General features: G+C 42.8%; 1 protein-coding gene across 2 annotated transcripts in view; it reads left to right on the forward strand.

Moving 5' to 3' along the window:
* Positions 1-1084: 1084 nt before the first annotated feature.
* The window catches only part of DIP2B (disco interacting protein 2 homolog B), a gene marked incomplete at its 5' end in the record, with an annotated part of 237572 nt that continues 212923 nt past the window's right edge, over positions 1085-25733 (forward strand). Inside the window, one exon of one of the 2 annotated variants that reach the window (XM_079714089.1) lies at positions 1085-1199. In XM_079714089.1, the coding sequence (XP_079570215.1) occupies positions 1100-1199 (100 nt within the window). The remainder of the gene's footprint in view (positions 1200-25733) is intronic. The other variant, XM_079714088.1, reaches the window with a different exon arrangement.

Consider the following 25733-nt stretch of genomic DNA (forward strand, 5'->3'; position numbering starts at 1 on the left):
ATACATATATTCCCATAGATTCTCCTTACATTGTTGCAGTTAAACGGAAATTTCAAAGTCTACTTCCCAGGCAGCCATGATATTACACTCCTTTTTTAAGCTGAAATTCTTTCCTCAACCTAAAAAAAAATTTTTTTTTCCCTTCCAGACCATGAATGATATAATACTGTCTGGGAACTACTAAAGAACAGATGCTGAGGCCTTACTCTCAACAGACCAATTTTGGATCAGAATGGAAGGGAAGGAAAAACACTGGAATTCCCTCTAATTCTGCAGGGGACTTTTGGCGTTTAAAAAAAGATTCAATACTACTAAAGAAAGACTATGAATGACAGTTTAAGGCATCTGCCCGAGTAGTTCCTGGTAAAAACACACACATGTGTGCATCCTTATACTGAATTAAAATATTAATACTTTTGGAACACCTATTAAGTCATACACCGAGGAGGATAAAAAGATAAAGAAGACGAAGTTCTCCTGTAAGTGGTTAGACGTCTAGGAAAGGGGAGGCAGATTCTCCCTCCTCTGTCTTAAATGCTAGAACTGAAATAGAAAAAAAAGAGCTCCTGGTAAATGCAATCGGGAAGCCACAGTGAAAGAACTGGCCTGAGTTCAAATCTTTATGAATCGGAGGTGTCAATCAGGGGGAAACGGAAGAAGTGACAAGACAAAGGGATACACTACTAAGTGAAGAGAACTGGAAAAAGCAAGGCCTGGGGCCCCTGAAAACTGTGTGGTCGTGAGTTCGTAAAAAGTAAAGGCTACGTGTCCCGGTGGACATCAACACCGTTAGCGTATTTCGCGTTGGAGAAATCGGGGCGGCGGGCTTGTACTCGTCGTTTCAGGAGGCTCCCAGTAGAGGGCGCCATCAGACCGCGAGTGCTCAGGCCTGACTCGGCTTCGGAGGCGGTGCATCCTCAGCCCGGGGGCGGGGCTGCCGCGCTCACGTGACCCTTGCTCATGGCGGCGGCGGCAGCGGAGGTGCTGGCGGCGCTTGGCGGCCGCAGCCGGATCCTGTAGCAGGGGTGTGGGCTCGCGTCAGTCCGTCCCTCTTTCGGCCCCCTCGGTTGTTTTCCGGAGTGTGGCTGACAGAGCCGGGATGGCGGAGCGAGGCCTGGAACCCTCGCCGGCTGCGGTGGCGGCGCTGCCGCCCGAAGTGCGGGCGCAGCTGGCGGAGCTGGAGCTGGAGCTCTCGGAGGGTAGGAGACGGGCCGGGGAGCGGGCGCCCGGGCGCCGCTGCGGATCGCGGCGAGGGGAGACCAGGTCCCCGCCGCGCGCCCTGGTGGCCGTGCGGGCAGAGTGGAGGAGGGTGCCGGAAATCTGGCCCGGGCTCTGAAGGGTCGTTCCCCTTCTCTCACCCCGGGAAGTGGGTTTCCGTGTGATTCATTGTGTTCCCTGGGAGGGGGTGAGCAGAGGCTTGGAGGAGAGGTCCTCCCCAGGCCCGGGCTGCTTCTGCGCTCCCTGCCCCCCAAAACCCGAGACAAAGCTGTGTCCTCCCGCTTCAGGCTTCTGCCCGGGCGCCGGGGCACGGTGGGGGCGGGGCGGGGGTGAGGCCGCCAGCAGGGTGGCTGACAGCTTTCTCCTGTCCTCCTCTACCCTTTTCCAGGGGAGGGCCCTAGCCTGTTTCAGCTCCCCTTCCCCCCCTTCAGAAAAAGAGAAAGACAGGGGAAATCCGCCAGCATTTCTTCTTCCTTTTTTAACAATGCGAGATGCCTCCCCAGTGACAGGAGAGAGATAGAAGCGGGGTGGGCCGTAGAGGGTCCTAGGGAGGCCAGAAGAAGTGGCATTAACACAGAGAGACACACAGGGCTGCTTTTAGAACACCTTTGTCATAAGGGTTTTTTTCCTGGTGCCTGTATTCGGGCTGAATTGTCCGCATCTGATCACCTTTTGCAGTCTTTGAAGAGGGAAGGAGAGAGGTGGCTACCGGTTACATGCAAATCCTGGCCGGCACCGTCTTTCTTTTGTTAATGGATTGTTACAAGGAGGGTTGGATTGGTATTGAGAATTAAAAGAATGGAATAAGTCGAGCCACTATTATTAGAGAAGTCCCTGGACAACAATGAGAGAAACGTTGCTCTGTTGTGGGCATGTGATCAGGCTTCTTGTGCAGTTGTGATCAGTTCTCCACAAAGTTCCTGTTTTTATCACAGGCTGCCTCTGAGACAAAAGCAGCATTTTCTCCAAGCTTGATGTCAGTACTGTGGTGGTGTCCCCAGAGTTGCATATTCTTATTGAGTTCTTTGCCAAAGGCCCTCTTCGCTAGCATTTTTCAAGTGGATTAAAAACTGTTGGTTGGAAAAGAAGAATGTGATAAGTTCCCAGGAGAGTTCTGACTTTTTGTTTACTTATCAAGGCATTCTCTCTCCCACCCCGCAATCCTTTACAATGAAAAACCAGAAGTAGATTTGAGTGTTATAAAGCCAGTTGGGCATGGAGGGAAATAATTATTTTTAATAACCCTGTTAGGTTTTCCCAATGTATAGGGAGGTGCTGTTCTCATTTGCACTTAATTATCAACATATTTTTTTTCAGTTAACCAGTTGGGAAGTTACTCTTTGGCCAGTCCCCAGAATCAGTTGTGGTGGGTGAGTTTGTTTCTGTGAAATGTTTAGGGCATTGCCATCTTGGTTCTGCCTCCCCCAAAACCTCATTCTTCTGGACTAAAGCATTGTCATTCAATCCGTGATGACTTTCATTCAAGTCAGACTTTTAAAAGTTACTTTATAGTATCACATCAGCTATCTTTGATTAGCCAGAAGGAGAGAAGTTTGGCTGGATGTTTGCATCAGAATGAGATTAAAAATAGGAGTTGATAGCTTTTACATGGAGAGGGAAATCCTGGAAGCTCTTTATTCTTGATATATCTGCTTCCATTTTTATCGTTTACTTCTTTGGGTGTTTCTAGAGATGATTCCAAGGAACTATTTCTAGGACTCACACTGATTAGCTCACCTTTGTCTCCTTCAAGAAAGTGTGAAACTCCTACAAACTGTATTGCCAAGCCTTCAGCATTTTTAAGGACAAGTGCATGGTTTGTTTTCTGATGCAGGGTTGTTTTGCTTTGGCGTGTAACTGAGTTTGAATTGGTTTCTTAAAGGTTTATACTACATTATCCTGTATTTCATCTCTTTTAGCAATGGAAAACGGGAAAAAATATAGTTGAAAAACCTCGAACCTGCGGTGTCAGCATCTTGGCCATCTGTCTGTCTCTCTTGCTTAAAGTACAGAGGATGGTTGACTGGAGGAGTAGGTAGACATTTTTAGGAATTCAAGTGAAGTTGAAACCACCAACAAACCCCAAATCTATAGCATGCTATTTGTGATGTCTGTACCATATTTTGAAGGGACCTTTGTTTGTTTAAAATTTTCTCTACAGTTACTGCTCTGACAAAAGTACTTTTTTCTTCTGGAAAAAAAAAGGTGCTTTTAACTATGTGTTCATTGTGTGTTGTTGGCTTTGGTGCACTCATTCCTCCATTTTATTCATTGTTGTAGGTTCAGGCTGTAGTTGGTCCTAATTATAGCGGTCGTCTGAGCTGTATGCCATTAAAGAATTTTCTTTGTACTCGCCCCTGTATTTTCAGCTGCAGGCTCTGGTCACAGATGAGCCAGCTCTGCGCTGGAACGCAGGTTGCGCCACCCTGGGCTGTGTGCCGCAGAGTGCGTTGCAGAACCCAGTGCTGTGGCTGGTGCTTCATTCAGGCAGGTCACCATGGACTTGGTGCATAAAGCCGCCTGCTTTTGCACCAAAAAGAACAGCCCAGCACTGTCCAGAGAATCATTTAATATTGAACTGACACCTAATCATAAGCTTTTCTGTAGACTAATTGAATAGGCAGGACGTTTCTGCAAGTATTCCCATAACTGAAAACTTTTTCATGATTCACACGTATTATTACATTTATTATGTATTTGGTAATAAGCTCTGTTGTCTGAACTTGAGTCGTATGTTTTAGTCAAGTGTATGCACATAAAATAACACTAATGAGGGGAATTTGTTTAAATCTGTCTGATAATTCATTGTATTTGTGTCATGATCTTATGCATTGTGTCATTTGAGTCTCACTGCAACTTTGTGATTAGGTAGAACAGATGTTATTAACACCTGTTAATAGTTTTTTGTTGTTGTTTTGGTTTAACAGAAGGGAAAACTAACACTCAAAAAGGTTAAGTATTTTGTCTAAAGTTGCTCACTAATAAGTGCGTTATCTTAAGCTGACATGTAATTATGGCATCTGTTACCATCGAACGATTTAAATATCTTTACGGTTATTGCACAAGCTATTAACTCTAATTTTTACTCTGAGCAAATGCTACGAAATAGTTGTATGCCACAATTCCAAAGAGCCTTGTTGATTCTCTTTCTGAAATCTCTTTTAAATCTATCGTTCACTTATTTGATTCAGCAGACATTTATTTTCTGCTTACTATGTGCTAGGGATACAGAGGTGAGCATGGTACTGTGTTAGCTTTCAAGGAGCTCTGAGTCCGGTATGGAAATCACTTAAAAATACCAACAAAACAGTCCATGAGACAAAACAGTCTATGAGGGTTCTGTACAGAAACTGCCTTCTAAGAAAAGAGGAAGCTGTCTGCTTTGTTGTTGTGAAAAAGGAACAGCAGAGAACCTTAAATACAAAACTGGATGCTGTTAGAGAGGGCTGTGATTTAGCTCGTGAAGTTGTCATAAGTGTGAAGGAAAGAAGGCAGTCTGTGGCAAATTAGAAGGGGTGCAAGTCTTTCAGTGCCTGAAAACAGTCCCAAGATGACAACTGGAAAGGTATTTAAGATGAAATAACACTTACAGGAAGGGACCCTCCCTTTTCTTGTTTGAACACTTCTCTGACCACAAACACGACAAACCCAGTCACATCCTCCCTTTCTCCTGTCTATTTCATCACGTATCTCAGGATCCTCAAAGAGTGGTACAGGTCCACCTTGAAGGTGGAGGGGAAAGAGACAGCTGCTTCCTAGGAGTTGAAGTGAATCCTCTTTAGGAGTTGGGCAGAGGTGGGGGAGTTGAAGAGGAAAAGGGGGAGATGCTGAATTGAGATTGTATTTCACAGTGTTCAAAGTGGGCAATTGGAATTAAGCCACCAGAAAACTGGTAACTCCTTCTTACTTTACTTATAATGGGAAAGTGGGCCATTTCCCCCCAAATAAGTAGCATAGTCATTAATTCATAAGAAACACCTTTATCAGAAAATTATGTCTAAGCAGTTGTCATTCCTAGTGTTAGGAGTATTAAGAAAAGCAGGTGTGTGGGTTTTTGAAAAACCAAAACTGGGCATTATCTAAGTGATTTGTTCTCTGAAAGTTGCATATCTATATTTTTGGTGGGCTATACCTGCCTTGTGTTGGAACTCATCTTTAGGAATTGCTTGTCAGAGCCTGTGACACATTCCTTTGAAAATCCTCATAGTGTCAAATTTTAATTCTTTGAGGGTAGAGTTTCATTTTATAGGTTACTTGGTGTCAAGTAGAGAAAAGCTGGTTGATGTTCTTCTGGAGTCCAAACTAGCTGTGAATGAAAAAATTAGAGTGATTATAAATGTGTTTTATTTGTGACTGTCAAAAAATTAGAATGATGGTAAACTGGTTTTGAGGGTAGTTCCAGAAGAGTAGTGACAGACAAATTCATTGGAAGAATGATTCACTTTACTGTAAAGGATAGCGCTTGTTTAGACACCCTAGTTCTATGTATTTTGAAAAATTAATCTTGTTGTTGGACAGTCCATAACACTGAGCTGGATTTTTTTTAATACATTTATTTATCTATTTATTTATTTATGGCTGCGTTGTGTCTTCCTTGTGGCGCGTGGGCTTCTCACTGCGGTGGCTTCTCCTGTTTCAGAGTTTGGGCTCTAGGTGCGCGGGCTTCAGTAGTTGTGGCACATGGGTTCAGTAGTTGTGGCTCGCAGGCTCTAGAGCGCAGGCTCAGTAGCTGTGGCTCATGGGCTTAGTTGCTCCGCGGCATGTGGGATCTTCCTGGACCAGGGCACGAACCTGTGTTCCCTGCTTTGACAGGCAGATTCTTAACCACTGCTCTACCAGGGAAGTCCCTGGATTTTTGAATAAGAGAAATCTTTAACCCTTCACTCTCAGCCCAGCCCTTGGTGGCTGCTTTCTTTCCTGGCCTTTGTGAGGATTAGCACCTCAGGGTTGAAAGTTCAGATGATTGGCTAAAAATGGCCTTCACATGTATTTGTATTTTTTTTTTTAATATAGCAAAAATCTAAGGTTAATATCTTTTATTTGAAAAAACCCTCAAAGAAATATATAAGAAAAACACTAAAAACAAATGACAGATTAAAAACTTTAACAATATAAATTACAAAACATGAAATACAAAAACATATTTTAAGAATTTAACCTTCAAGAGTCAAAAATAAAAATGAAACTACATTTTAATTTTATGACTCAAAAGACCTGTATTTTTCCATATTAAAAATATAGTAACCCTTTAAAATGTAAAAGTATATGTATCTAAAAAGATAAATTATTCAAACAGCAATAATACTGTTACTAATCTGAACTAAGGAAAGGCTAACAAGAACATGCTAATTAAATTCTAAACTTCCAACAAAAGCCTCATAAATTCAAATTATAATCAATGATAATGTATTTGTATTTTAATGATTATAGTTCTTCATGGTTCTTTCTCATGAGTAATCGGGAATGATCTTTGAAACACTCCTTCCTGCTTGTCTGCACCATTTCTCACAGTTCTTTAAGAGTTAGTTGAAGTTCTACCTTTTTTCTAAACCTGCCCCTGAACACTGTGAGGTCTCTTTCTCCAAACCTTATAGCATTTACAGTTTATATCATTTTTGCCAGTCATAGATTTTGTAAATATTTAAATTGTTTTTCATTTCACCTCCATGTAAGCTCCTACAGAGGTCATTCTTTAAGTCCTTTAAACAACTGCTCAACAATTTCTTTCTTGTATTGTTTTAGGAATGCAATAAATTTTTGTTCACCTCAGATTTTAATTGAAGCAAAGTCTCTGTTTTGGGGATTTGATTTTGGCACAAGGGGTGGGGTTGTATGATCATTTGAGGAGCACGGGTTTTGGCATCTGGTGGGCTTGGGTCCAAGTCCTGGTTGTCACTTAGCCCTGTGACCTTGGATGGACTGCCTAACCTCCCTGGTTTTAGTTCTTCAGTTCTTAAAAAAGGAAGGACAACCTTATTAGGGTTGTAAGGAGGTTTAAAATGAGATCGTAGGAGAACAGCTGAGTGTGGTGTGTGCGTGTAGTAAGTGCTTGGTATGTGTAATCTTTATTGTTTCTGATAGTGAATGGATGCATAGTGACTTGGCTGTTTTTAATATCTTGTGTTACTTAGCAGAATATGATTACATATGAAGTGATGAATGGAATCAATTAGTGTAATTCTTTTTTGCAAGTAATACTTGACTCCTCCGTCAGTTGCTCCTGTCGGCACCCTCTACCCTAGTTCAACACGTGTTGGGTCAGTGCAAGCAGTTGACTAGAGCAGAAAAGAGTAGCTGGTTTGTTTCACATAGGCATCTGGCATGTGTGCATTTCTAAGCCTGTAGGTTCCGGCAAATGGCTCTGAAATTTAAGCATGGTTTCTTAGACTCAAGCATCTTCAAGCTATGTATGAAAAGGTACATGTGGATGCTCAACCTTCACATGTTTTTTTTGTTTGTTTGTTTTGTTTTTTGGGTTTTTTTTGGTACGCGGGCCTCTCACTGTTGTGGCCTCTCCCGTTGCGGAGCACAGGCTCCGGACGCGCAGGCTCAGCGGCCATGGGTCACGGGCCCAGCCGCTCCGTGGTATGTGGGATCCTCCCGGACCGGGGCATGAACCCGTGTCCCCTGCATCGGCAGGTGGACTCTGAACCACTGCGCCACCAGGGAAGCCCCTTCGCATGGTTTTTGACTCTCCCTTTTCCCCCATTTGTCCTTAGTGAACAACTCCCTTTGGCTCCTCGTTCAAAAGTTTTCTTGCATCCATTTTTCCTTTAAGTTGCATTTACCACCAGCCTTGTTCAGTCCTCTATCTTTAGACCTAAGGGTCAGCTCTAGATTGATCTTTTATCTTTTAAAAATACTATTTTTATCTAAAGGCGTTGCTAAAACCAAGGCTCTGTCACTCATTGTCTTTATTTTTAAAAATATTTATTTATTTATTTATTTTTGGCTGCGTTGGGTCTTCGTTGCTGTGTGCGGGCTTTCTCTAGTTGTGGTGAGCGGGGGCGACTCTTCGTTGTGGTGCACGGGCACCTCATTGTGGTGGCTTCTCTTGTTGCAGAGCATGGGCTCTAGGTGCGCAGCTTCAGTAGTTGTGGTGTGCGGGCTCTAGAGCGCAGGCTCAGTAGTTGTGGCACACGGGCTTAGTTGCTCCATGGCATGTGGGATCTTCCCGGACCAGGGCTCGAACCCGTGTCCCCTTCATTGGCAGGCTCATTCTTAACCACTGCGCCACCAGGGAAGTCTAGTCCAACTTTTTTTGGACTATGTCATGGACATTTAAGTAAGAGTTTTCGTATATTTGTGTTTATAATGAATAAGTTGCCTTCCCTTGTGGATGCTCTTCTATGAACAAAATATTTTCTGAAAGGCCATTTCTTTGGAATTTTATAGCATCACAGCTGACAGAATCTTTGGATACATGGGTTGGCTTTAGTGGACCTGGAAACTCTAAAGTCGTGTGTAGAATTTTGAGTGTGAGTGCTTCTGTGCCTTTTTTGGGAGCAGAGTCCAGCTTTCATCAGTTTCTCAGAGAGGACTGTGAAGCAAGAACCCAATCTGTGTATTACCAGTCTCCATTCTTACTAGCTTGTAAGGAAAGCCAGACTCCCTCAGCATCCGTCCTCAACACTCACAAACTTACCTATATCAGTTCCCACCCTTACCCTCTTTCCTTCTTTTCTCAGAGGAAGAGCTATCCCCCTCCTGTTCTGCAGTGTGTCCCTGTGACTGTGATCTCAGTCCTCATCCCTTCTCCTCTTCTGGGATCTTGGGATCTTACTTTATTGATCCATCTATTCATTTGTAGTCTTTTGTCTTCGTTTTTTCCTCTCATCTTTAGCCTCTCACTTGACACTTGGCTCTTGGCCCCCTCCCTTCAGCCTATAGATACGCTGAAGTTTCTCCCATCTTAAGAAGAGTATCTTCCCGCGATCTTGTATTGGAACCTATTTGCTTTCGTGTGCTAGCGTTCACTCCCTCTCATAGATCCTAGAAAGTAGAGCCTACGTCTCCTTTATTTTGTTTCTTGCCTTTGCTCACTCCTCAGTCCGTTGCTTCTGTCTCATCAAGCCTCTGAAAAAAATGTCTCCAAGGCCACCAGTGACTTCTGATTTCAGACTGAAAAGTACCCACATCTTTCTCTGCATCTTTCTCTGCAGCATTGGATACTGTGGACCAATATCTTTATAAAACTCCCTCCTTCCTTAGCTTTTATGGTATGATTTCCTTCCAGCTCCCTACCTATTCCTTCTGCTCTCCCTTGGGCTTCTTTTTCTCTTTCTTCCTCCTGGTGTGGGTGTTCCTGGTATCTGTCATTAGCCTTCATCTCACTTCACAGACACTTGCTGAATGATCTCATCTATGCCCAGGGCCTCAGCTGTCAAGGCTGGGAGATGACTGCCTAGTCTGTATCTCTAGCCCTGCCTCCTCTCTGCTCCAGACATCCCATTTATTCTCCCCAGACAGCTGTAACTTAGTAGGTCCAAAACTGTACTCCTTGTTTCTGCTCCGCAAATACTTGGGGGTCATCCTTAACTTCTAACGGGTCACTAAGTTCTGTTGATTCTGCTTCCTCCCCTCCATTCACATTGTTTCAGCCTTTGTTTAAGCTCTTACCGTCTTTTGCTGAGACCATTACAGTAGTCTCCTAACTCGTCTGCCCACCTTCATTCTCTTCTCTCTTCAGTTCATCCTTCTCTATTCTGTAATGGAATGATCATTCTGAAACACAGATCTAATTGTGTCCTTTTCCCTGTTGAAAAATTTTCACTGGCTTCCCCTATCCACAGGATAAATTCCAGGCATCCTTTGTGTGACAAGACCTGCCTGCCTTTTTAGCCCCGCTTCCCGCGCCTTCCATGTTGTTGCTGTCTTCTCTAGCCATGCCGAATGACTTGTATTTCCCTGAATGCATGGTGTTTTTTCACTTCCATGCCTTTGTACATGTTGCCTTTCTCTGAGAAATGCCCACTCTGGCATGTTCTTCCCCTTTTTCTGTCTCTTTAACTTCTGTTCCACTCAATTTCCTGTAAGAAGACAGCCTTTCCTAAGCTCTCTTAAGAAGTTAAGATCTCTGTATAAGTAGCCATCAATTATTGAGTGCTTATTATGTAACAGGCCCTGTGCTTAGCACTTTATATATCCTGCCTGACCAGTAAGTAGGTGCTGAATAAATTGCTGCTATTATCATGATGATGAGGGAACTGAGCTAGCAAAAAGCAACTGAACCTTGAGTGGAACAAAGGGTGTGCCGGATCCTGCCCATCACACATGACCTGATCTGTCCCTTTTTCCCTACCAGGAACAGTAACGTTCTGAAGGGAATGGCAAAGGGGAGAGAACACACTTGAATCATTTAGAGCTGTTTCTGCTGCTTACTGTATGATCTTGGACAAGTCTCTGAAGCGTGCTTCTAATCCTAACAACTCCTAAAGATAGGTGTGTCACTTCCATTCTGTAGAGACTTGTTAAGGAACGTGAAGCCTGAAAGTAAAGTGTGCTGGGGTTGGAACCCACCTCAACTTGGTTCCAAACCCCACGGTGTTTCCACACTGCCTCCATCTCCCTGAATCATGTTTCAAGTAATTTCAGCAAGATTCTTTTCCATCTTAACTATCGGGCCCCACTTTTCTTAGGATACAGCTTCTGTCTTTGGAGTTTTGGAGGTAGGGCTCCCTGGAGAGAAAAGAATGGGAATGTTCTATCCTATTCTAAGAGAAATGGATAGCAATTGGAGTGAGGTTGGTTATTTTTGACCTTGCTTTTCCAGAACCAGCACTCCAACATATATTTGGAGGATTTCATTTATATCAGCTTGACTTCTGGAAGGGTGTGACTTCTTTTTTTCTAAAAAGAGCAAAAGATATTGGGTAAAATCCTTTAAGACTGTGTATCTGTAAAGTAAGAGATAATTTTATGTACTTATATTTTGATGTGAAATTAATTTTTCTTCCTTGAATTGAATGGGGTTGATGAGAAGCTGAAAGGGGAAAATCCAGAAGGAAAATATGTTGGATGCTACACAGGACAGCCCTAAATGAAAATGCACAGGTCTGGCATCTTTGAAAGGTCCTTGCTGTGCCCTGGACTTGAGCTTCTGGGCTACAGATAGAGTATTGTGGTTACATTCTGGTTCAGAAAGAGTTTTTTGTTTGTTTTGTTTTTTCCTTAGGATATTTAATGTTTAATTTAAAAATTAATGTTTAAATTAATGTAGATATTTCTGTAAATGACATTTACTTTACTTGATTTTTCTTGGAGTTATTTTTTGTCAAAGAATAGCGCTCTCATATCTCCTTTTTTTTTTCAGAGGACTCTTGCTTTTACGGGTAAACTAAAGCAGCTGTAGGATTTTTTTCTTTCTTTTTAAGGACCTTGTTTCAAGGTTATGTTTGGGTTATGTTTCAATTTATTCATAAACTGGAGCCTTGTGGGTTTTAATTCAGGTCAGGCATGAATGCATTACAGTGCTGGCCAGCCTTATCACTGAATCTCCTTTTTAAAAATGAACCTAGGGGCTTCCCTGGTGGCGCAGTGGTTGAGAATCCGCCTGCCAATGCAGGGGACACGGGTTCGAGCCCTGGTCTGGGAAGATCCCACGTGCTGCGGAGCAAGTAAGCCTGTGAGCCACAACTACTGAGCCCACGTGCCACAACTACTGAAGCCCATGCACCTAGAGCCCATGCTCTGCAACAAGAGAAGCGACCTCAATGAGAAGCCCTCGCCTGCAACGAAGAGTAACCTCTGCTCGGCGCAACCAGAGAAAAGCGCACGTGCAGCAGCGAAGACCCAACACAGCCAAAAATATAAAAAATAAAAAATGAAAATGAACCCAGCAGGAATTGTGAGGAGAAGTTTCTGATAGTTTCTTGCTTAGTAAATCTGTGACTGAGGCAAGCAGGCTGTCTTAAATTTTTTTTTTTAAATCAAGGTATAATTGACATACAGCGTTATATTAGTTTCCGGAGTATGACATAATGATTTGATATTTTTATATGTTGGGAAATGATCACCTCAATAAATCTCATTAACATCTGTCACCATACATAGTTACAATTCTTTTCCTGTCTTAAAATTGTAAAGAGTTGTCATTCTTTTTTTGGCCGCATTGCGTGGCATGCGGGATCTTAGTTCCCTGACCAGGGATTGAACCCGTGCCCCCTGCAGTGGAAATGCAGAGTTTTAACCACTGGACCGCTAGGGAAGTCCCAAGAGTTGTTATTCTTACTTTATTGGACTTCCTTTCTGGTTTGGAGAAACTTTCATTTTTAAATTGAATGTGTAGCAAAAGCATTTGTGAGTTTTCCTCCCATGGTTCTTTGCTTATCGTTTTCTTCAAGGAGACCAAGGGAAGTCCTAGAAGAGAACTTCCTGTTAAAAAAAGGACAACTTCCTCATTTGTTGGTTCTCTGAGGTCTAATCTCTAATGTTACTCCTATATTATAGTTGTTTTTCGAATGACCTTAAAGTTATTATATGATCATTTGCATAAATATTCTCATCTCCCTTTGTAAGCTGCTTGAGGACAGCATGCAGCATCCTTCAGCATAAGTGCTTTTCAGTACTTATTCAACCAGTGAATGAATCTAGACTCTTGTTATCAACCTCCTTATCTATTCTTATTTCCTTAGTAGTATCTGACAGACTCTTCTATTACAGTCAGACTGGTTTCCTCACTCTTTTTCCTGACTGGCTCATTCTCATCTCTATGCCTTTGCAGCGACTATTTTCTTTGTCAGGACTACCTTTTCTCCTAGTAAAATTTACCTGTGGTTTCACGGCCTGGTTGATGTCCTTTCATCATGAAACCAACTGACTACTTTAGTCCTTATTAATCTCTTCTATTTTTAGGCTATTGTATTCAGTAACAGTTTAACACTTAACTGACAGCTGTTTATTTGTTTTGTTTATGTTATTTTTGCCTCCTCAGTTAGACTTTAGATTTTGTGAGTGTAATGACAAGGTCTTCTACCTTTGGGAACTTGTAAGATGCTAAACATATCAATATATCAGTAAAGATGTATTGAGCACATTTATTTACAAGATCTATTGAGAGGGTGAGAGATGCATAGAAGGCAGATACCCTGCTCTCAAGGAGCTTTCAGTCTAGTAACTTCTCAACAAATAGCTGTTTGGGCTTTAAAAATATTAATTTAAAGTAATTGTCTTTTGAGTGAGCACTTAGAAACTATTTTATACTTGAGTGATAAGATAGCATTTAAACAACCCCATTTGAAATGATTCTGGGAAAATAGCAGTTTGAGCACATCTCTGCTGCCCTCTTTTTTTAAAACTCAGTTCAAGTAAAATAACAATTTCAAAGCTTAGAACAGAAATACTAAGAGTTGGAATGGGAACTCATGAAAGTCGAAGGACTTGGAGGATAGATCCAGGAAACCAAAAATACAGATAACAAGAATGTTAGAAGGAGGAATAAGTAATAGAAGAAAAATTCCCTGAGCCAAAAAAAGATTGCGGATTGAAAAAGACTGAAGATTGAATGAGTTCACTGTGTTCCAGGCAAGATCGATGAGAAAAGGCACAAACCTAGGCATATTCTGATAAAATTCTTGAATTCAGTGATAAAGAAAAAAAAAATCTTACAAGTAAGTTCCTAGATAGAAAGATAAAGATTCAAAAGTAAAGAAAAGGTTAGAAAGATTCAAAAGAAGATAAAGATACAAAAGAAAAAGTTAAAACTACCACAAAACAGACTGTTCTCATTTGCAGCACTATAGTGTTAGTGTAAGAAGCAGACTATTTAGAGAAAAGGTCCACTCCAAAAATCTTATAGGCAGTCTAGATACTATTCACCGTTCAGGGAAAAGAAAGCTCTGTGTGGGTGTGCAAGGATTCACATTGTATCACCCATAGACTCTAATCTGGACAGTATACTCTAATCAAACAAATAATATTTCCTCTCCTCCTTCCAAAGTAGGAAGAGGAGAGGAAACAGTGATAGACAATGGACTTTGAAATATATATATATCATATATTATTGTTACTCTATGTTACATATAATATATATATCAATATAATTACATATATTGAGAGTAACAAGGAATGTGTGTAATATAAATGCTAAGTAAGGATCTTTGAAATTGAAGACATATATTGAAAGAGAAAACCTTGCTGTCTGAAAGAAATATTCTAAATGATTCCAGCAAAACTTGGACATCGCAGGACAGGGTAGTGTGTGGGTGAGTGGGAACTAAAAGCATTCTTTGGTATCATTGAGATGTTGGCAGGGGAAGTATGGCAATGAACTGCCTTTGTGAGGAGAAGAATACTTCATTTATAATAGTGCTAAAAAAAATTGTAAAATACTTAAGGGAAATTATCACAAGAAAGGCACAGGTTCTGTGTGAAGAAAATTGTAAAAGATTAAGGATGATCTGAAAAAAATGGAAATATATACCATGTTCCTGGATGGGAAAACTAAATATATGTAAATTTAATGGAAATTAATTACAACTCCAGTGGAGAATTCTTTTGGGGGTGGGGAAATAGGTAAAACAATCTGTGTTCAAATAGAAGAATAAATGTTTTAGAATAGCCAAGAAAATTTAGGCACAGAATAGTGAGGTGGTCCTTGCTTTACCATGTATTGAAACAGATTCTAAAATGATCATACTCAGAGCAGTGTGGTATCAGCATGTGAATAAGGATGAGCAAACAATAAAGTACCCTTGGGGCTTCCCTGGTGGTGCAGTGGTTGAGAGTCCGCCTGCCAATGCGGGGGATGTGGGTCCGTGCCCCGGTCTGGGAGGATCCCACATGCCGCAGAGCAGCTTGGCCCGTGGGCCATGGCCGCTGGGCCTGCACGTCCGGAGCCTGTGCTCCGCAGCGGGAGAGGCCACAGCAGTAAGAGGCCTGTGTACCGCAAAAAACAAACAAACAAACAAACAAACAATAAAGTACCCCAATCCTTGTATATGTAAGAAACATAATTATAAAAACATGAAGGTTTTGCAGGCTTAGACTAGCTTTCTTTCCAATTGTCTCAAATTAAAAAAAGATATTAAAATAAGTTGGCCAGGGCTCCATAGGACATCAGAAATACTGATACTGTATTTATCCTTGATACTCTATTTATCCTGCCAAGAGGAGCACACTGGAACCATTCCTCCTGCAGTGTCTTTCCAGTGCCTCTACAAACAAAGCTTAATATTGTGGCATCTGGCAAAGGAAAAATATTTAAAGGGTTCATCTTAATTTTCACAGAGCAGGCAATGAAGGGGAGATTTGGAGCTGAGAAGCAATAAATTGATAACCGACACATTCTTGATTCCTCTCTTTTCTTCAATCCAACGGCCCATATCTAGTCCATCAGTAAGTCTTTGTGGTGCTACCTTGAGAAATATCCTTGCATCTGCTTCTCTCCATCATTGACTGCCGATCATCACCTTGCCTCTGTTGCCTCATCTGTAGCTTCATAGTGCCTTATCTAGTGTCCCTGCTTTTTTCTCTCTAACCTATTTTCCACATGGCGGCTACGGTCAGCTCTGTAAAATACAAATTAGATCATGTCACTTCCCTGCCATTGAATTTCCTTCAGTGGACTTCTGTCTTTTAAATAAAATTCCAGGGACTTCACTGGTGGCGCAGTGGTTAAGAATCCACCTGCCAATTCAGGGGACACGGGTTTGATTCCTGGTCCAGGAAGATCCCACATGCTGCGGAGCAACTAACCCTGCGAGCCACAGCTACTGAGCCTGCGCACCACAACTACTGAGCCTGTGCTCTAGAGCCCACGAGCCACAACTACTGAGCCCACGCGCTGCAACAGCTGAAGCCCGCGTGCCTGGAGCCCGTGCTCTGCAACAAGAGAAGCCACCGCAATGAGAAGCCTGTACACTGCAACAAAGAGTAGCCTCCACTCGCTGCAACTAGAGAAAGCCTGCGTGCAGCAAGGAAGACCCAATGGAACCAAAAATAAATAAAATTAAAATTAAAAAAAAAAGTAAAATAAAATTCCAGTTCCTGTTCCATGGTCTGCAAGGCCAGCACTCCTGTTCCCCCATCTACTTTGCTTCAGCCACACTGGCTGACTCTTCTTTCCCTCCTTTCTCTTTTCCTCCCTCTCTCCTTTTCTTTTTTCCCTCTCATTCCTTTCCTCTCTTCCTTCTTTCTCTGCCTCCCTCCCTTTCTCTTTTCTTTTCCTTTTTATTTATTTAGCTACTGTATACTGAGTGCCTACTTTATGCCACACAGGTACAGGCAATACAGCAGTGATTAAAATAACAAAAATCCCTGCCCTTAAGGGGCTTACATTCTGTAGGAATAGACAGAAATTAATGACTAATTTATATTGCCTGTCAGATGGTAAAAATTTCAGTGGAGAAAAATCATGAAGAGCAATAGAGAATACTGGGGCCGCTCAGTGAATATAATTTAAAGTAGGGAGTCAAGGATGACTTCATCATAAGATGGCACTCGAAGAGAAACCTGAGGATGGTGAGGCTTCTTCTCTCCTTTGAACTCACCATGCTTGTTCCTGCCTCCAGGCCTTGTTCTTTGCTTTTCTTCTGCTGAGAAGGCTCTGCTCCAAGTGCTGTGCTTGGCTGGCAACTTTGCCTCCTTTCTGTCTCAGCTCAAAAGTGACCTTCTCAGAGATGCCTTCCCTGACTGCTGAGTTTAAATGAGCAGCTCCTCCCCACTTTCTCCATCTCATCTTTTTATTTGTTTATTTTGAAGTCAAAGTGATTATTTATTTATTTAGTTATTTATTTATGGCTGTGTTGGGTCTTCGTTGCTGTGCGCCGCCTTTCTCTAGTTGTGGTGAGCAAGGCTACTCTTCGTTATGGTGCATAGGCTTCTCATTGTGGTGGCTTCTCTTGTGGAGCACAGGCTCTAGGTGTGAGGGCTTCAGTAGTTGTGGCCAGTGGGCTTCAGTAGTTGTGGCTTGCGGGCTCTAGAGCGCAGACTTAGTAGTTGTGGCACACAGGCTTAGTTGCTCCGTTGCATGTGGTATCTTCCTGGACCAGGGCTTGAACCCATGTCCCCTGCATTGGCAGGCAGATTCTCAACCACTGCACCACCAGGGAAGCCTCATCTTTTTTTTTTTTTTTCTGTTTAAAATTTTCTGTTTAATACCACCATTTGAAATGATCTTGTTCATGTATTTATTATCTGATTCCAGTAAAATGTTAGTTCTGTGAGAGGCCTTGCTGCCTTGCTCCCTGCTGGATGCCAGGACCTAGAATAGAAGACACTCAGTAGACACTTGTTCTCGAATAGATCGACTTTGCAGGGAGAAGATTCCAACAGGATTCCTTCGATGGTGATAGCTTTACAGAGTAAAGAAATGTCGGCTCTGTCCCAGGGCCTCTGCTGGGAAGGGACAGGGACCCCTGTGGAAGCTGGCCAGGGCTGGAACTCAGGGGCCCGTGATGTTTCCTGGCATTTGGTTAGTTTCTCATGTTTGTTTTTCCTCTGTTTCCTTCACCTGCTTATCGGCACGCTCTGATTTTCCATGTGACTTTTACAGTTGGGTGGTATGTGACAGCCTTCCATTTTATCAGCCTACCTGGCTACATGGCTCATACATTTCAGCTCAGCTGCTATTTATTATGCAGAAGTGTATAGAGATGCAGTGCCAAGCCTGGTAGAGCACTTGCAGGAGAGCCAGAGCTGGAGCCAGGCCGCTGAGCACCTCTGCTCCCCGCATGGAGGGATGTCCACTCCTGGGTTGCCTTGTACCTGCCTGTGTGTCGATTCCCTTTTCCTCTGCCTTGACCAACTGTATTACTCACAGGATCTGATCTGAGGTGTAAGCTCATTGGGTGAGTTTTTCTGTACAATAGATAGTGTAAGCAACCTCGTTTTGGTTTAACTGGTCAGTCCTGGTTGGGAAAAACTAAATATTTCCCATGTTTGGTTTTTCAACATCTTTTCTTGGCCACATTACATCTTTTCCAAAATGTTGGAAAACCAGGGAAGTGAAATATTTAGCCATATGGTAAATATTTGGTTTGGTGAACTGTCACACCTTTGGACAGTTTATCGTAGTTTATGCAAATTGTGTGGCCAGCTAGACTTCTGAGGGCATTCATAGACCACCCATAATATGTCTACCTGTATGCATAAAACACTTTTATTTTAGGTCCTAATGTTTTCTCTCAGGTGCCTCTTTGACTACCTGTGTCCAACATGTTGTTCAGACACTAAATTTATTGTAATTTTACACATAGGATAAATATAATAAAAATCTCAAATATCCCATTTATTTATTATTCTGTCATCAACTTGAAGTTTATCTTTGTGGCTGAGAAATAGAACTTGTGAAACATCTTAATAATTAACATTATCCTATTTCAGCAATGGTTGAAAGAAATATGATTTAGATGATTATCATGTTGAAAACAAGACTAAAGTATTATATGTTTATCAACCAGAGATCACCATTGCCAGAAGTAGTAAATTGCTCAGAATTCTGAATTTGATTTGATTATCTTCTAACTTTTCCTTACAATTGTAGAAAAAAGAGTTTTTCTTTAGAGGTGGAGATTCTTTCCTGCCTTCCCCCCTACCACCCCCCCGCCCCAGTAAGTTTTTTTTTTCTTTTTTTTGCGGTACGCGGGCCTCTCACTGTTGTGGCCTCTCCCGTTGCGGAGCACAGGCTCCGGACACGCAGGCCCAGCGGCCATGGCTCACGGGCCCAGCCGCTCCGCGGCATGTGGGATCTTCCCGGACTGGGGCACGAACCCGTGTCCCCTGCATCGGCAGGTGGACTCTCAACCACTGCGCCACCAGGGAAGCCCCCCAGTCAGTTTTAGTTGTCTGTTTACTTACCTATAAAATGTGGCTAAGAATGCTATCAACCTTGTAGGATTGATGTGAGAATTAAATTAGTTAATACATAAAAATACAGTGATTAGAACAGTGCCCAGCCAGGAAGTCCCTGACAGTAGTTTTTTGCAGAGATAAGATATTGCAAACAGTATCTTTATTGCATAATAAATGCATAAGGAAGGCATGTACAAATACTGAGGGTGCTCAGGGGAAGGGCGTTCATATACCTGTGTTGTTTCTGGGGAGGAGTATCACTCAGGCTCAGAGTCATCAGTTGAATAGGAGTTTGGTGGGAGGACAGACCAGGGAGGAGGATAGTTTAGGTTTGGAGAAAGACATGGGTTTGTGAATCACTGGAGTGTGTTGGAGGAATTACGATGAACGATGATTTAGTAGTCATTTCTAGAGCATAAGAGTAAGCTCAGTAGGTCCAATAAGCCGGGACAGGTGGGTAGGTCTTAGAATCTTAAATTTTATCTTGTAGGTTCTTGCTTCTCAGTAGGAAGTGTGCCAGGGCACTTAAAACTGTAGGATAAACATGGTACATCTTCTTGGGGTATCCATTTAATTGAATTTGGGGGAAATTATTGCTATATTAAAACATGAATATATTATAATACAGAATTTAAAATCCAAGATAAAATATAATTGTAACATTTTAAATAAAAAAATAGTACATTTTGCCTTAGTTGCTGGCTTCTTCAGGCTGTGCCCCTTCTAGACCCTGCATCCCCCCCATCACTTTCTTCAGGTGAAAGTTTAAAGAGCACCCATATAGGTCATAGGGAATCATTGAGGAATTGTAAGCAGGAGTGGATGACATCTGTATTTGGTGGAGATCAGCCTAGAGGAGGATGGTTTCAGGCTCCTGTGTCACACAGTCAAGGGTCACCATTCATATAGAATACAATGTGAAATATCTTAAGTAGATAAGAACAGGACAAGAGGGCAAGACAGGACAGGGAGAGTTATAAGGTGGCTACTGAAATGAGCTGGTGGCCTCTGCAGTGGGATTGGGGAAGAGGGAATGAAAAGAGGCATTTAAGGAGATAGAATCGATGAGACTCGTGTAGAAGAGGAGAGCGTGTGATGTGTTGGAAGAACCTAAGTTGACGCCTAAGAAACTTAAATTTCTGGCTTAGCATCTTGAGGCAAAGAGGGCACCATCTTCTAGTACAAGGAATAGCAGAAGAACAGTTTGGAGTACGGGAGGAGATAAATTCAGTGTTCCTGAATGGGAGGGGTCTTTGGACCATGCGGGTGAAGGTGCATAGCAGGCAGTTGGCTCTGTGTGCGTGGAGCTCTTTAGAAAGGCCTGTCCTGATGACACACCTTCAGTTTTCCTGAGTGGCCATCACTGGCAGTGAGGCCCAGGGGCATGACTGAGGTGGTCTGAGGGGAGCACAGCGAGTGAGAAGAGGCTAAACAGAGAACTCTGGAAGTGCTGCCATTTAAGGGGGGGAGGCTGAAGGAAAGGAACCTGAGAAACTGTCAGAGGTATGTGTGGCCATAGAAGGAGGAGAAGAGCAAAGCAGCAGGGAATTCCAAGAAGTGCCGGTCGCTGCAAGAGAGTTTAAGAGTAGACTGGGAAATGCCGTCCAGATTTACGGGTGGAGGAGGCCACTGCTGGTGACCTTTGCTTGAGCTGTTTCAGTGCTGTTGGGGGTGGGGACTGCAAACCTGTCCAGAGAGGGTGAGGCATCCAAGGCGGGAGAGGAAGTAGAGGCAGGCTGCACGCGCTGCTCTTGCGAGCCTGGCTCTGTGAAGTGGAGGCGAGAACAGTAGCTAGGATGCTTATACATTCACCTCCTCTTTCTCTCCCACTGGAAAGTAAGTTGCACGAGGGCAGGAACTTCGTTTTATTTGCTGCTATATCTCCAGGGTAGAAGAGAGCTCCTGGCACCTAGTAGGTGCTCAATAAATATTTGGTGGCTGAATTAATGAGTTATGTTAAGATGGGAGAGACTTGAGCATGTTCATTTGTAGGGTGGAAGAGTAAGAGGTCTTGGAGAGGAAGGTTTGAAGGTCTAGAGGAGAAAGGATGTGATGGAACATGGTCTCCATGAGTCAGGAAAGTTTGAGATTCCAAGCCCCTCTGGAGTGGCTATCCAGGGTACCAGGAGTGGCTCCTTTTCTGCTGAAACTGAAGGAAAGGAGGAACGGATGGGAGCAGAGGCAGATGTTTACAGATGGTGGAAGAGGAAGTTGAGGAAGTTCTCTCCTGATGGTCTTATGAGTATTCTCTGAGTTAAAAATAAATTAAGAATGAGTATCGTGTGTATCCTTGGAAAACATTTTGTGAAGATATACAAAAAAGCCACCCCTATTTAAGCAGCTATGCTTGTGGGGAGAGTCACAGACAGGTAATTGTAGGCACACACAAGGTTGTGGTCAGTGATATAAAGGGTAGATGAGGTAAGGATGCGCCCAAGGGATGAGTAAGTAGGTGAGACAAGAGGTCTCAAGTTTCAGACGGGAATGCAGGGAGCGGCTGGGAGCTGGGAGGAGGGATCCACACACACTGTGGACGCCATCTCACCCTGCCCCAGGAGCCTTCTGTCAGCAGGAGACTGTCCTTGGATCATGGGGAAGTGGGAGGAGAGGCAGTGAATGAAGCTAGGTCTTTCCTCTTTGAGATAAAATGAACTGAAACCTGAGCCTTGAGGGAAGTAGAGTCACTCATTGTTAGTAACTCTTCTGGTTCTAACCAGGCTGGTTTTCCAGTGATTTATTTCTGATTCATTTGATAGGAAACTGCTTTCCCAACTTTTGACAAACCTGTTATCTGAAATGATTTGTCTGTTTAGAAGCACAGGTAGTAGTGAGAAAGGATATGAGAGTGAGTCATAAAAAACAAGACATGACCATATTTATTTACTACATCAGGCTTTAGCTAGAATTAATTTAAAGAATATTAAAGTGTCCATTTTATTTTAATTAGCAATTGTTTAGTAATATAGTTTCACTTGTTCAGAATTCTCTATTTTCAGTCTATTCGAGTTCAAGACTACTTACTTCTCAGAAACTTTCTGAAAGGGAAACTAGAGTAGTAAGGATGGGTGTTTTAGTCTTCTAGACTTTCGTTGAAATTAAATAACCCAGGGAAGCAAATTTTGTTTTTATCTTTTGCTATTAACCTTAATGGCCATTATTGCAAATCAGTCTCTGACAGCTAAGCAGTATGAGACAGGTTAGAGTTGAACTTGAGTCCTGGCTACTTCTGTTCTTGGATTTCTCACATGTTAAAACACGTTCCCTATAAAATGAGCAGAGGGGGCTTACCTGGTGGCGCAGTGGTTGAGAGTCCGCCTGCCGATGCAGGGGACACGGGTTCTTGCCCCAGGAAGATCCCACATGCCGCGGAGTGGCTGGGCCTGTGAGCCATGGCCCCTGAGCCTGTGCGTCCGGAGCCTGTGCTCCGCGGCGGGAGAGGCCACAACAGTGAGAGGCCCGCGTACCGCAAAAAAATAAAAAATAAAAAAAATAAAATGAGCAGAGGATCTTTCAGAAAGGGATCTGATTCTAAGAGTTAAAGGGGTTTTGCTTAGAACAAGTTGCAAATTCTAATCACTTATTTAACTGCCCTATCAGGGAAGGCAGGTTTATGGTGTAAAAAGCACCTGTCAATTTTTGGAGATGGAGAGAAGTACCTTTTTTTCTCTTGACAGGAGGTGAAATCAGAGGTTGACTAAGACATACTAATTGGAACTTGGTATCGTCTCAGTTGGCTCAGTACTTAGAATTCATTTTCTCTAAGCCAGTGGTCCCCAATCTTTCTGGCACCAGGGACTGGTTTCGTGGAAGACAATTTTTCCACAGATGGGGTGGGGGGAGGGTTCAGGTGGAATGGGGGCGACGGGGAGCAGCAGAGGAAGCTTCGCTCGCTTGCCCACCCCTCACCTCCTGCTTGCGTCCCGGTTCCTAACAGGCCGTGGACCAGAAGCAGTCAGCAGCCCGGGGGTTGGGGACCCTTGCTGCAAGCAATCCCAGTTCTGATGGGGAATGGGGGGAAGCCCTATGTGCCTCCACCTCATTCCCCCCAATTCTAAGTTTTTTAGCCATTAGTTGAATAGTTAGAACTCCAGTTAGGCCTTTATTTGGGGGAAGAAGAATGACTTTATCAGCATTTGGGGGAGAACCTAGGGGACAAGAGAGTCTTCAGTTCAATTTGGCATCAACAAGCTGAGGACCTATTTCTCATTTTTACAGAGAACTAAGTTATAGCCAGATCCCTATTTTCCTGGAATTTATGTTGTGTGTGTGTGTGTGTCTAAGAGAACATGTTGAAGACTTTTGAAAGAGACCTGTCGTCTGGACCCTCTTTACAGATTATCATTTTTGTTGCCTTTTATGGGAATCAACTGGGAAAGCATTCTGAGATGAGGCATGTCAGAGGCAGTGAGTGAGGTAACAGGAAAAAGGTCACTGGGTTCTGGTCCCATTTCTGCTATTTACAAGCTTTGTGACCTCAGGCAAATCATTTAACCTTTCTTGGCCTCTGGGAGATGAAGTGGCTAGATGAGGGAATCTAGTTCTTTCCAGCTCTTAATTCCTGAGGAGACCTGTGAGTATGGTTTAGGAAAATGTATGAAGAAAAAATCATATATATATATCTCTCATATATATATATATATATATGTATATCTATATATGTAGATATCATATATATAGAGAGATATCATATATATATATATATATATATATATATATTTTTTTTTTTTTTTCCCTTGGCCGTGCCACACCGCGCAGCATGTGGGATCTTCGTTGCCCGACCAGGGATCAAACCTGGATCCCCCCTGCAGTGGAAGCAGAGCCCTGACCACTGGACCGCCAGGGAATTCCTGAGGAAATCCTGTTGATATTTTAAATTCATTAGGACAGTTATTATTTAAAGGAAATCCATGTATAATGAGAATCATCAGTTGCCTAATTTATATTCATTCAGTCAAAACTTATATGTTGAATTTTCCTAAAGTGAGGTATACATTTAATTATTCAGGATGTGTGCTGTTATTATTTTGGTCTAGTGAGGCTAAGGGGATGGAACTTTCATTCTGACTCGTACAAGTTACAGCTTATCAAATTCCCCTCCTAATGCATCTCCTCTTCCCTTTGTCCCTCTATGCCCCCCCAACCTCAGCATCCTGCTTGTTTGTCTTTGGTAATGCCTGTGTTCCCTTACATTTCTTTCCTTTTTTTTTTTTTTTTTAAGATTTATTTATTATTTATTTATTTATTTTTGGCTGGTGTTGGTTGTGGCATGAGGGATCTTTGTTGAGGCATGCGGGATCTTTTGTTGCAGCACGTGGGCTCTTAGTTGTGCTGCATGAGCTTCTCTAGTTGTGATGTGTGGGTTTTCTATCTCTAGTTGTGGCGCATAGGCTCCAGGGCGCATGGGCTCTGTAGTTTGCAGCACGCGGGCTCTCTAGTTGAGGTGCACGAGCTCAGTAGTTGTGGTGCATGGGCTTAGTCTCTCCACGGCATGTGGGATCTTAGCTCCCCGACCAGGGATCGAACCTGGATCGAACCCATGTCCCCTGCATTGTAAGGTGGATTCTTAACCACTGCACCACCAGGGAAGTCCCCCCTTACATTTCTATTTATCCTTCCCAGAGGCTGGAAATCATGTCTTATTCGTCTTTACTTTCCTTATTGTAAAACATTGAGGGGAAGAAAGGTAATATGTGAGGAAGTAGGTAACAGCAGAGTCAAATATGGCCCAGATTTTAATTTGGGGTAATGGGAGAATGTTTATGTTATACGTAGAAATACCTGAGGTGCTGGTTTGGGGAGATGATGATGAATATAATTTTGGACATGATGGAATCTGTGGCACTGGCAGGACATTCAGGGAGACTGTTCAACAGGCAGTTAGAAATGGTGAATTATATCTTGGAGCGGTTGGAGGATTTGAGCATCATCTTCATGAGGTTCATGAGGGTGAGTCACATCTTTGAAAGGGAAAGTAAAAAATGAAGCTAAGGGGGAATGCCTGTATTTAGGAAGCTAGAGGAGAAAGAAGAGTCATCCAGGCTGCCAGAGGTGATCGCAGAAATAGGAGGTGTACTGGGGTGCGTAGTAAGTGGCTTTTATGGAGGTAAATACTCAACTATGTTAAAGCTACAGAGAGGTTAGGAGAATTAGATGGGGGAATACAGATGATTGGATTAGTCAGTTCCAGTCCTGTGGCTGGACCAGAGGCTACGTTAAAAAGTGATGAGGACACAGAAACAATGAGTCTGTATAGGCTTCTTAGTTTGAAGTTGGGAAAAATGAATTAAAGAACAAGGGTCCGGTTCAAAGGAGTACTTATTTCTTTTACTTTATTTTTATTTTTTAATAATAGAGGATACTGAGACATCTTTATATAGGCCTGGGAGGCTAAGAATGGAGGCTAAGAAAAGATTGTGTTGGCTAGGGAGATTTGGACACAGATTAGATCCCTGGAGGGTAGATGAGGGTGAATTTGAGAGCAGGCTGCTGTCCGGTTGGAGAGGAGGGAGGAGCATCTCTCTGAGACAGGAAGAATGGTTTGGTTGAAAAAAATGATTTAGGGAGAGGAAATTGGTGTGGGATTAAAGGGAAAAGAATATTCAGAAAGATGGAAGCATGGGGTTCTGAGAAATGTGAAAAGAATTAGAGCAGCGGCTGCAGAGGAGTTTGGGAGGAATTAATGAAACAATGAAAGCAATGCTGGTGCTCGTAGGCAGACAGAGTGT

This window comes from Hyperoodon ampullatus (assembly GCF_949752795.1).
Source record: "Hyperoodon ampullatus genome assembly, chromosome: 11".
Classification (NCBI taxonomy): Eukaryota; Metazoa; Chordata; class Mammalia; order Artiodactyla; family Ziphiidae; genus Hyperoodon; species Hyperoodon ampullatus.